The sequence below is a fragment of the Musca autumnalis genome, unplaced genomic scaffold (genome assembly GCF_047663935.1).
Source record: "Musca autumnalis isolate F117 unplaced genomic scaffold, ASM4766393v1 scaffold_2, whole genome shotgun sequence".
Taxonomy (NCBI): Eukaryota; Metazoa; Arthropoda; class Insecta; order Diptera; family Muscidae; genus Musca; species Musca autumnalis.
Window position 1 is genome coordinate 166,902,263 of NW_027411755.1, and position 13,604 is coordinate 166,915,866.

The 13,604-nt window shown below is 34.7% G+C and overlaps 1 protein-coding gene across 44 annotated transcripts in view; it reads left to right on the top strand.

The window, feature by feature from the left end:
• Cda5 (Chitin deacetylase-like 5) overlaps positions 1-13,369 on the top strand; it is a 341,828-nt gene extending 328,459 nt beyond the window's left edge. For 14 of the 44 annotated variants that reach the window (XM_073969804.1, XM_073969824.1, XM_073969832.1 and 11 more), the window contains 6 exons: positions 6,165-6,278; positions 6,428-6,621; positions 7,460-7,685; positions 12,046-12,483; positions 12,549-12,747; positions 12,846-13,369. In XM_073969804.1, coding sequence (XP_073825905.1) covers positions 6,165-6,278; positions 6,428-6,621; positions 7,460-7,685; positions 12,046-12,483; positions 12,549-12,747; positions 12,846-13,013 — 1,339 coding nt within the window. In that variant the 3' untranslated portion in view covers positions 13,014-13,369. Of the gene's footprint in view, positions 1-6,164; positions 6,279-6,427; positions 6,622-6,889; positions 7,119-7,459; positions 7,686-12,045; positions 12,484-12,548; positions 12,748-12,845 lie in introns of all 44 variants that reach the window. The other 30 variants (XM_073969835.1, XM_073969801.1, XM_073969812.1 and 27 more) reach the window with 3 other exon arrangements.
• The last annotated feature ends 235 nt before the right edge of the window (positions 13,370-13,604 follow it).

Here is a 13,604-nt window from a genome sequence, read left to right on the forward strand (position 1 = left end):
CAAAAGGATTTTACCTGAGCTAAAAATCTGGTAGTTGATGGGTGGAAACGACTTTCTCCTTCATACGTTTCTCTTTATATAGCGCCTCTATTATTTCCCACAACATCTACATCTATTATTTCCCTCAAATCAGAGAGAAGTGGAATACAGGGAATATGAAACTCCTAAGTGTTCCTTCAGATTTTATTATAATTCCATGCGTTTTATATTCCCTGTATTCCACTCCTCTCTGTTTTGAAGGAATTAATAAATGTATACGTGTTAACATCTCTCGGACGACATCTGTCTGTCAAACGTATTCAAATATGAGGATTGAGAATAACATTGTTAAAAGATTTTTCAAATTCCTTTAAATTCCCACTGCCATGAAAGACTATGATTTCTGCGAGATATCATGCTTAACTTGATTTACTTATCTTGTGAAATCACCGCAATTTACATGAGCTGAAAATCTAGGAGATGATGGGCAAAAACAACATTTCCCCTCTCTTTCTCTCTCTCTCTCTCTCGCTCTATCTTTCTTTCTTCTCTTATCTCCCTCATATGCTAAGTGTTCCATCAGATTTCATTATGACCCAAGGAGTTCCTAGACGTTTTTATTCCACTTCCTTCTTTTTTGAGGAAAATTAATAGACGTATACGTGCTGACGCCACTCATACGACACCCGTCTTTCGAACGAAAATATGAGGATTGAGGGCAATTGTGTCCAAAATAAATGAGAGAGAATTTGCCTCCAGCCAAATATAGGTTATTAACAAATTGATGCATAGTCAGTAACATCATGTCGCTACCGGATTTTCACATTTCAACTGCCAGCACATCACCTTTTGCTTATCATCCGGTTGCTCTTCATTCGGTTTTTTCCTGTCCTGGTTTCAACTAAGTGACATAAATTCAATACCCTTGTTTGGAATTGGCTTTGGAGTATCTTTATCTTCGCCAGTATTTGTTACCATAAGTTTACTGAAATGCCCCTTTTAGATCCTCAGTACTGCCTCAGGAGAAAGTGATGATCATCACTCTGTTATTTTACTTTTTGGTAACATTTTCTTACTTCATTCTAATTCCTGTAGATCTCGAATTTCTCACGCCCACGTTTTTCCTGCTCATCTTTTTTTTTGAAGATTCACTTCTCCCGCTATTTTCCCTTGGCGCTTTGTATTGCTACTGACTACAAGGTTCTTGTTCTGTATACCGCATTGTTCTCTTCAGTAGCCTTTCGACACTCCTCCTCTTACCAAGAATTTTTGGGTGGTTGTTTCTGTTACCCGTGTTTAGTTTTTGCTCCAGTTTGGAGGGGGTGGGCTATTTTATGCTATTGCACTTCAACATCATGGGGGCAAGGAGCGTTATGAAGTTGGCGAGATGAACAGAGTAGACCCGTACAATCTATTGTGTTTGCAGGCTTCTAGTCATGATGCTTCATTCCTGTGTTAGATTGCACTTGGCTGCTACAAGAAAATGTTCCAAAATGGTGTTGGCACGTTGGAACTGGAAGAGATTTCTGATTTTGTCTTCTGGTGACTTCCACGTGTCCTAATGTGTATCAAGATTTTCTACCGCTGCAAAATCGATCCGACTCATTTCGTTGTCGGATGTTACCTCATGTAGACTGAATTTGCTGACCACGGGCAAAATATATTATATCTTCCAATTTTAGGATTAAAATCTCCTAGGACAATCTTAAGTTCATGTCCAGAACAATGGTTATATCGCTCATTTACTCAAAGAATGACACATCTCGAAAAATCCAATTTCGAGAAAAACGCGTTTTAAGTTGTCGACTAAAATTTGACTTCCCAACTTAAAAAGATTATTAGACAAAAACTAAAAAAACTACTTGGACCACCTTTTGTAAAGAGCTTGCCAGATATCAGTGCTAAATTACTGTGCAAGTTCGAGCATGATTTGAAGTGCTTTAGTGCTTAATAACCTCAAAAAACGTTTATAATGATTTATGCCAAATCCCTAGAAAATAAGCTGTAACTCGTTGAGTTTTAGCGATATCAACTTGAAAATTCGGCACAAGATAAAGTAGAAGTCGTAGAAATAGAAATTGCTAACTCAGAAAACCCTTTTTTGAGTTATGCCACTCTTAGAGTAAATGAGCGATATGTTCTCTCTAGACGCTCGTTGAATATACATATCTTTGCTTTCTTGATCTTTCTTTTCGGTCGGGACATGGGCGCAGATAAGATTGATGTAGAAGAACTACCGTAAGTAATTGTTGTGTTTGATTATACCCTCAGTCTTTAGACTTATACCCTAGACAGACGGCAACGTTAGTTTGCATTAAGATCTGCATTCAATTTTACCCTGACAGACGACAGTTTCTGCATTTGTTAATCGGCTGGTTGTTGGTTAACATTATTTTTGGATGCACTGCTATATCAATTCCTTGTTACTCAGTGCAAGTCAATAGAATGTTTACACAGTATTGCCATATTAAAATTAGTAAATGTTGTTCGATTTTCTGCATTAATAATGTGGATAATGCATCTATTAATTTGAATTTATATCCTAGACAGACGGTATTGTTAATTTGCATTAAGATCTGCATTTAATTTTACCCTGACAGACGACAGCATTGCCATATTGAAATACCTAAATTCAGCATTAATTCAATTTGATTTTGTGTATTAATAATGTGGATAATGCACGAATTAATTTGAATTAATGCCCTAGACAGATGGCAGTGTTAATTTGCATTAAGAACTGCATTTAATTTTACCCTGACAGACGACAGTTGTTGAAGTAACGAAACAGCTGATTACTGGTAAACAACTGTTTTGTTGTTGTTTTTGCAATGTAAATTGTGTCTCAGATCATGAAAATGTTCTCTCTCTCTCTCTCTCTCTTACATGAATATGAGATCTCTTTTACAGTATTGCCAAATTGAAATACCTAAATTCAGCTTAAATTCAGTTTGATTTTGTGCATTAAGAATGTGGATAATACACGAATTAATTTGAATTAAGGCAGTTAGTAAGCAAATTAACGCTGCCGTCTGTCTAGGGTATAACGAAATATTGGTTTTAGACCCCAGAATGTTTATAACAAAATCCGTTTAAGATAATTTGGAGTCGATTTAGCTATGTTCGTCCGTCTGTCTGGAGCGCACGATAACTCTCGAGCGGATCAGCCGATTCGGTCAAAAATTTGGCCTTCATAATATTTTGTCCAAACTTAGTTTGAAGATGCGCAATAACGGTACATACCTTCCGCTATCTCCACCTCAAAAGTGCAAAACACTTCCCTAAAATGGTACGCTCTGTGTCTGTTGAAGGGAGCAAGCTATTTGGCTCTCCTAATATTTTGCCCAAATTTAATTTAACTTCGGAAATGGTCCCTATCGGTCTTCTTTTTATGGTACTTCACCCTCTAAAGTTCCACAGGTTTGTTTAAGTGCAGTTTAGAATCTGTTCGAAGATCCTTTGGGATATTATACCGATGCTACTCCTTGTGGACCAAAAACTCTAAGTTATATGGCGACCAACTGAAATGACTGGAGAACGTGTTATCTATCGAAAAGAAATTACTCCCAAAATAAGATCCACTTCCAAAATGGACTATACCAATGCATTTCTTCAGGTACCTCCTCTTCAACACTTTTGAGCTTTAATCCAAATTCCCTAAAATGGTACGCGCTATGTCTGTTGAACGGAGCAACCTATTTGGTCTAAACTTTGGTTCTCTTAATATTGATATATTTTTGTTGGCAAGTTCATACGTCCAAAAAGAGCCACAAAATTCTGGAAACCCCTAAGTACACAATTTTTGGTGAAAAGGATTTTTGTTGTGTAACCGGTATTTCATTCGATATTGTCAATAGATGAATGTTTCAATTCACACAGGCTTGTTTTTTTCTGACTTTTCCCATCGAAATTTCTAGAAGAAGATAATATCAATGTTTTTTCAAGTATATACATCCGCCAGTGCGTGAACTGCCCCATCTCTGTGTCTAGAGTCCAGACATTTTCAGGATAGGTTCGTTTTTTCATAGGGCTACAAACCCGCACATAAATCCCATGACTCATTCCGTAGACAGACGGCAGCGTTAATTTGCATTAACTCCCTTAATTCAAATTAATTCGTGCATTCTTAATGCAGCAAATCGAACTGAATTTAAACGGCATTTACTAATTTTAATATGGCAATACTGTAAGAACATTCTATTGATTTGCATTGAGTAACAAGGAATGGATATTGCAGTGCAAAATGATAAAACAGTGCAACCAAAAATTTGCAGTGCAAACAACAACAAAATACATGTTAACCAACAATCAGCTGATTCACAAATGCAGAAACTGTCGTCTGTCAGGGTAAAATTAAATGCAGATCTTAATGCAAATTAACACAGTTGTCCCTAACATGGGAAACACAAACGCTGATGCAAGAACCGCTCGCTCCGTGATGTTCTTGGGATTCACATGGGGTCCGCAGGATCGTTGAACACGCCATCTCCTGCGGGAGCGCATGGCACCGTAGGTCTGCAGTTCAATCCCTGATCAGAACAACAAAATTTTCGGCGGTGGTAAATCTCCTCAGCGTAATGTCGGCTTACATTTCTTGAGTATGTCAGTCATGAACAACTTTTCACGCCTTTTGAACTCGGCGATAGAAAGTAGGCCCAATATCATTGAGCCATTGTGATGGTATGTCTGAATCTTGGGCCTGCCTATAAATACCATTTACAACATTTGTTTGAATTTAGCTGTGAATGGTTTATGTTCATGTTTGACACTTAAACTGTGGTGTGACAAAAGTTATTTATGGATCTGTACAATGCCCGACAGCGAGAAAATGGGAATATGGAAAATATGTTTAACGGATTTCACCCAGCAAGAACACCCATTATTTTAACAAGGACATTTCACCCGAAATAAGTAATTACAACTTAAATAAGCAATTAAATAAGTATTAACTATTTAGTTCGAGTGGTATGGTCTTGTTAAAGTAATGGGTTTGTAATGAGTTTTGTAATTAGTATTTTTGGTGAGACCGTATCGATTGATCTAAATGTCATTGAGACGTGTATCGGGTATCCATTGACATATATGGACATTAACGATCCCTTAAAGTTAAGTATGACAATAACTAATGGTAGATTTCCATCAAAGTTCCGTAACAAACATAAATAATCTTTGAAACATCTTGGCAAAATAGTAGCTCTCATTTTCATACTCTTCGATTTCATTTGTAGTTTTATAAAATTCCATAAACTCTTAAAAACTAAATCTGGATCTAATTTTTACCACACCATCAATCAGTTAGACACCCAACAATTTTCACACTTAAAATATCTACTTTTTTCAATTCAATATTTTTGCGTACACTGGAAAATTTGTTAGAAAATTAAGCTAAAATTAATAAAAAAAATGCAAATTTGGCACATACTTTATGTGAATGAAGTCAATAAAAATGTCCTAGAAATTTGAACCCAACGACGACGATGTTCTTGCCTCGTTTCTAATACGCTGCAAAAATTCGAAATTCTGAAATATATCCAGATTTAATATTTCTTTTACAGGTTTTACATAGAATGGAAACGATTCTTAAAGACAATCACAAAAAATTTAAAGACTCTACACTTTACACTTGAAATGAAAAAAAGAAAAAATTAAAGACTTTTAAACTTTAAACAAAATACTTTTTGGTTCTCACTGTATAAAAATATATGGCAATACTTTTCTCCTTTGTAATTTTGTGTAATAAGTTCTGTTGGGGATTTCTTGTAAAACAAAAATTTAGAAGTTTTATCATCCATTGTATAAATATTTTTCTTTTTCAGCTTAGAAAGTTATGTGTAAAAGGTGTTGGTTTTCACAAGTTTTATTTTTTGTTACTAACATTGTAAATTTGTTTAATTTGTTTTTAAGAAGCTCTCTCATAAAGTGTCATTTTGTTGTTATTGTCTGCTTACATTTTAATTATTTTTTATTAATATTACTATTATTTTGAATATATTATTTAAAGAATAACACTGCCTGTTTTCTAATCGCTTCCTTTGTTTTTCTCTTAATCTCGTTTTTTTCTTTTCTTTTTTTCCTTTCCTTAACTGTTTTTCTAACCTCAAAAAATTACTAAATTTTATTATATAAACTCTGCTACAACAACTATATTTGCAAAATAAAATTTATTTTGATTGTGTGAAAATAATCAGACTTAATTCGAATAGCAACAGGAATCGTGGTAGTTCATCATCCTCATCGAACAGTTATAATCAGGGAGATATTGGATCAGCACCTGTGACCAGTAATCGTGGAACGCATCCACCGTAAGTATAAAATAAAAAACCATATCTCTATAGAAACCAAGCTTTAGTAATTCAAGCTGGATTTTCCTCGGCAGAAAAAAATTTGTCTCTGTCAATCTTTTGAGTTCGTTGCATTCTAAACCCTTCTCTTTCTCTCCTTTTCATTTTAGCCGTACACGTCCCACATTGAAACCATCTGGAACCATTGTTAGCAAGGCCCAAGAATTCATTGATATCTACAAGAATCCACCATCTCGCCCAGAACCTTTGTATCCTCAACCCACACCCGACAAGACAGCTGCCAAGTGCCGTAAGGATGTTTGTCTATTGCCCGATTGTTATTGCGGTGGTAAAGATATACCCGGTAAGTAGAAAGGATTCTAAAATTTTTTTTAAATTAAAACGAAAGGAAAAGAATACAAAAAAGAATATAGGTATCGGCTCATAAGCATCTTGGGTTACTTGGTTAAGTAATTTCTGGTAGAAAAAAAAAATCCGAACAAGGTTGCCCTTTGCCTTTTAATTTTTTTACCAGAAATAGCATAAACAAGAAAGCCAGTCGCTTATGTCCCAAGGCCTTAACTCTTAGAAAAAAATAACCAAAAAATAATTTTATTACCGAACAAATTTAGGAGATTTAAATGTTGAAGAAACACCACAAATTGTTTTGATCACATTCGATGATGCTGTCAGTATGTTAAACATAGAACTCTATGAGGAGCTATTCAATAATGAAACGCGTAAAAATCCCAATGGATGTCCCATACGTGGGACATTCTATGTATCACATGAATGGACCGATTATGGCATGGTCCAGGATTTGTATGCTGATGGCCATGAATTGGCTTCACATACTGTGTCGTAAGTGTTCAAAAAAACCCACCAGCAACCACATCAGACCTACCTACCAAACCATGGGAAAGAAAGAGCATACATCATGAGATCATGTCATTCTGTGTTTTTCGTTTATTGGTTCTTCAGCCCCGCAAATATTTTTACTTATAATTTTTTGCTTTTATTTTTTTACGATTCCATTGCTTTTTTATTATTTTAATTTGTTTTATTATAAATTTTATTTTATTTTCATGTGGCTTCCCTTAAATCATTTCCCCCGCCTCCTTGTCATTAAATATCATTGCCCCTGAAAATTCCCCAAATCTGTCCAATTGAAATTGAACCCCAACCCCAAAACCTGATAATAGGTGATCTACCTGTGGAAAGTGTCCCCCAAATTGTTTTGATTACCTTCGATGATTCCGTTAATGATTTGAATAAACAATTGTATATTGACCTATTCGAAAAGGGCCGTGTTAATCCAAATGGTTGTCCCATAACGGCCACTTTCTATGTCTCTCATGAATGGACCGATTACAGTCAAGTACAAAATTTGTATGCTGATGGCCATGAAATGGCTTCACATACCGTGTCGTAAGTATTTCTTTTTGTCAAATAATGAACGTTGTAGTGAGCGAACGTAACACCGTAGTTAGAACAAAACAGAGCACGTAAATAATTTTGAAAAAAAAAAACAACAACAACACCATATTAATAGCCAAAAACTAAACAAGTATTAACGAAAACATAAATAAGGTGGGAATTCTGATGTTAAAATAAAAGGAAACTTTTTAGCAAAGTGGAGAAATTTATCCACAAGCGTGGATAACTACTTATCCAGAAGTGTGAATAATTTCATCCACAAGTATGTATAATTGGAAACTTTTTTTGCAAGGTAGATACAAAAGCGTGGATCATTTTATCCCCAAGTTGGGGTAATTTTATCCACAAGCCTGGATAATTTTGTCCACACGCTTAAATAATTTTATCCACAAGCTGGTATAATTTTATCCTAATTCCAGCACATTCACAAGCGTGGATAATTTTATCCTAATGCTGGTATAATTTTATCCACAAGCGAGGATAACTTTATCCACAAGCGTGGATAACTTTATCCACAAGCGCAGATATTTTTATATACAAGTGTGGATAATTTTATTTAAGGGCTGGCATAATTTTGTCACAGACGTGGATAAAATTATCCACATGCTGGGACACGTCTGTGGACAAAATTATCCCAGCCCTTAAATAAAATTATCCACACTTGTATATAAAAACGTTGATAATTTCATCCAAAAGTGTGGATCATTTTATCCACATGAGTAAATAATTTTATCCACGGGCGTGGATAATTTTATCCTAATGCTTGTATAATATTATCCACAAATGTGGATACTTTCATCCACAAGTGGATAATTTTACCCACAAGAGTGGATAATTTTATCCACAGGCTGAAATAATTTTATCCACAAACGTTGATAATATTATCCATACAATTGTCCACTATGTGTATAAAATTACCCCAGCCAGTGGATAGTATTACTCACGCTTGTGGATAAAATTATCCACGTTTGTGGAAATCATTATCCACGTTTGTGGATAAGATTATCCATGCTTGTGAAGAAGATTATCCATGCTTGCGGATAAGATTATACACGCTTTTGCATAAAATTATCCACGCTTTGGATAAGATTATCAACGCTTGTGGATAAAATTGTCCCAGCATGTGGATAATTTTATCCACAAACGAGGATAATTTTATCCAAAAGTGTGGATCATTTTATCCACATGAGTAAATAATTTTATCCACGGGCGTGGATGATTTTAACCTAATGCATGTATAATTTTATTCACAAGTGTGGATACTTTCATCCACAAGTGGATAATTTTACCCACAAGAGTGGATAATTTTATCCACAGGCTGAAATAATTTTATCCACAAACGTTGATAATCTTATCCATAAAATTGTCCACAATGTGAATTACCCCAGCCAGTGGATAGTATTACTCACGCTTGTGGAAAAGATTATCCACGTTTGTGGTAAAGATTATCCACGTTTGTGGATAAAATTATTTCAGCCTGTGGATAAAATTATCCACTCTTGTGGGTAAAATTATCCACTTGTGGATGAAAGTATCCACACTTGTGAATAAAATTATACAAGCATTAGGTTAAAATCATCCACACCCGTGGATAAAATTATTTACTCATGCTTGCGGATACGATTATCCACGCTTCTGCATAAAATTATCAACGCTTGTGCATAAAATTGTGGATAATTTTATCCACAAATGTGGATAATTTTATCCACAAACGTGGATAATTTTATCCACAAACGTGGAAAATTTTATCCACAAACGTGGATAATTTTATCCACCAACGTGGAAAATTTTATCCACAAACGTGGATAATTTTATCCACAAACGTGGATAATTTTATCCACAAACGTGGATAATTTTATCCACAAACGTGGATAATTTTATCCACAAACGTGGATAATTTTATCCACAAACGTGGATAATTTTATCCACAAGAGAAAATAATTTTATCCACGGCCGTGGATAATTTTATCCATAAGCGCGGATAACTTTAACCACAAGCGTGGATAATTTTATCCACAAGCGTGGATAGTTTATTTACAATAGTGGATAACTTATCCACAAGAGTGAATAATTTATCCACAAGCGTGGGCAATTTTATCCACCAGAGTGAATAATCTTATTCATACATATGGATAATATTATCCACATGCTGTGTCAAGTTTATCCACGGGATGGGTTAATTTTATCCATAACCGTGGAAAATTTTATCTGCAATCGTTGATAATCTTGTTCAAAAGCGTGGATAATCTTATCCACAAGGGTAGATAATTTTATTCACGAGCGTGAATAATCTTATTCACAAGCATGGGTAATCTAATTCACAAGCGTGGATAATCTTATACACAAACGTGGATATTATTTTTCACAAGCGTGGATAATCTTATACACAAGCGTGGCTATTATTTTTCACAAGCGTGGATATTCTTTTTCACAAGCGTGGATAATCTTAAACACAAGCGTGGATATTCTTTTTCACAAGCGTGGTTATTCTTTTTTTACAAGCGTGGATACTCTTTTTCACAAGCGTGGATAATCTTTTTCACAAGCGTGGATATTCTTTTTCACAAGCTTGGATATTCTTTTTCACAAGCGTGGATATTCTTTTTCACAAGCGTGGATATTCTTTTTCACAAGCTTGGATATTCTTTTTCACAAGCGTGGATATTCTTTTTCACAAGCGTGGATATTCTTTTTCACAAGCATGGATATTCTTTTTCACAAGCGTGGATATTCTTTTTCACAAGCTTGGATATTCTTTTTCACAAGCGTGGATATTCTTTTTCACAAGCGTGGATATTCTTTTTCACAAGCGTGAATATTCTTTTTCACAAGCGTGGATATTCTTTTTCACAAGCATGGATATTCTTTTTCACAAGCGTGGATATTCTGTTTCACAAGCGTAGATATTCTTTTTCACAAGCCGCGGATATTCTTTTTCACAATCGTGGATAATCTTTTCCACAAGCGTTGATGTTCTTTATAATATTGTGTATAATATTATTCACTACCCCTGTTTCCTATGTAATTCGAAAAATTTTAGTTGTAATTCGTAACATTTCATTTGTAATTCCAATTATTCCATTTGCAATTCGAATTATTCCATTTGTAATTCGAATTGTTCCATTTTTAATTCGAGTTATTCCATTTGTACTTCGAATTATTCTATTTGTAATTCGAATTATTCCATTTGTACTTCGAATTATTCTATTTGTAATTCGAATTATTCCATTTGTAATTTGAATTATTTCATTTGTCTTTCGAATCATTTTATTTGTTATTTGAAACAACAACAAAAAAATACAAAATATTTTTTGTATTGATTTTATATCTGGCTTTTTCGAATTACAAATAAAATAATTCGAATTACAAATTGAAAAATTCGAATTGTAAGTGGAATAAGTCGAATAACAAATGGAATAATTCGAATAATTGAAATTACAAATGGAATTCTCGAATTACAAATGAAGTGTTACGCATTACAAATATAATTCTCGAACTACAATTTAAATTATTCGAATTACATCCGAAAAAGGTATAGTGTGGATAATTTAATCAACAATGGTGGATAATTTTATCCACTAAGGAGGATAATTTAATAATGTCATCTACCAAGGTGAATTATTTTATCCACGAAGGTGAATAATTTATCCACTTATCCCAATTCGGATTATGTTTTACGCTAAGATGGATAATGTTATACACTGAGGTGGAAAAGTTTTCCACTAAGGTGGATAATGTTATACACTGAGGTGGAAAACTTTTCCACTAAGGTGGATAATGTTATTCACGTAGGTGGATAATTTTATCCACAAAAGCGAATAATGTTATCCACAAAGGCGGATAACGTTATCCATTAAGGTAGATAATTTATCCACAGGTGGATAATGGTATCCACCAAAGTGGATAATTTTATGCACTAAGTTGGCTTATGTTATCCACTAAGGTGGATAAGGTTGTTCACTAAGGTGAATAATGTTATGACCAAAGGCGTAGAATGTTATCCACAAAGGCGAATTTTGTTATCCACCAAGGTGGATAATATTTCTCCCTCCTCTTTTTCCAATTTTGGACAATTTTGCGCCGCCGATTATTTATCTACATCGTTGGACTGCTTCGGCCCATGTCGACCTGAATTGTTCTTTAACCCTTAACTTTAGTTTCACAATAGAATAAAAACACCATAGCCCACACACACTGTAATATATCACACACACACCTCTGCACCCAACACTGGAAAAAAAAAATTGCACGAATCACATTTGAACCACCACCGCTAACCCTAACCCAAAAAAAATCAACTAAATTTACCCTTTACTAATTCCATTTCTTCTCTTCCCAAAAACAACAACAGTCACAGTTTTGGTGAACAATTCTCCCAAAAGAAATGGACCCGTGAAGTAGCTGGCCAACGTGAAATTCTTGCCGCTTATGGTGGTGTTAAATTGTCCGATGTTCGTGGTATGCGTGCTCCATTCTTGTCCGTTGGTGGCAATAAAATGTTCAAAATGTTATACGATTCGAATTTCACCTATGACTCGTCAATGCCGGTCTATGAAAATCGTCCACCATCATGGCCCTATACCTTGGATTATAAGATTTTCCATGATTGTATGATTCCACCCTGCCCCACGAAGAGTTATCCCGGTGTATGGCAGGTGCCTATGGTAATGTGGCAAGATTTGAATGGTGGACGTTGTTCTATGGGTGATGCTTGCTCAAATCCCTCAGAAGCTGAAGGTGTAACCAAGATGATCATGAAGAATTTCGAAAGACATTACACAACCAACAGGTGAGTTAGAAGGGGAGGAGGAGGAGGTTGAAAGATAAATAATGGTTTTTTTCATTTGGTTGCAGAGCTCCATTCGGTTTGTTCTACCATGCTGCTTGGTTCACCCAACCCCATCACAAAGAAGGTTTCATCAAATTCTTGGATACCATCAATGCCATGCCTGATGTTTGGATTGTTACCAACTGGCAAGCCCTGCAATGGGTGAGAGATCCCACACCATTGTCGAGAATCAACTCATTCCAGCCATTCCAATGTGATTATTCGGTAAGTAGGAAAAATATGATTTAACCAATTCAAGCGTTGGACAAAAAATTTTATTTATTTAATAAAATGTATTTATTTGCCTTTTTTCCTCGTTTCAGGATCGTCCCAAACGTTGCAATAACCCCAAGGTCTGCAATCTCTGGCACAAGTCTGGTGTGCGTTACATGAAGACATGTCAGCCATGTCCTGATATTTATCCATGGACTGGCAAGACAGGCATACGATCATCACGCATTGACAACGACATTGAAGATTCGACAGCGTAATTTGTCATAAATTTTGCTAGGATAAACAAAATAAACGATACAAAACACTAAAACCTTCAAAATTTACAACAACAAAGAAAATCAAATAAAAGGCACAAAAAACCAACCAATCAAGGACGAAATTAAAAAGAGATAAAAACATATTCACTCGTTTTCGCACGAAGCAAACACCATTCCCCCAACATTCATCAATTTAAGCATAAATTAAGAGCAACACAACAACTGCAGACAACATTGATGCACATCCTTATACATAATACTCTCATGCCCCACTTACCTTGGCCCACTCTCCCTTTAATCATTACTACTATTTAAAATGTAAGACATAAAACAAACAACAACAAAAACAAAACAAATTTAGTTAAGAAATTTTTCGTTAGTAAAATTTTCGTTGTAACTAAAAAAACATTGTACACTTTTATAAATATTTGACATAATTTTGAAAAAAACATAAAAAATTATTAATTATTATTTTTTTTTTAATTTTTTTGTTTGTTAATTTAATTTATTATGTTTATGTTTTTGTTTCGCTATTTTACGATAAAAAAAAACAAAAAATTTGATTGAAAAAATCTACATCAAAATTATTTA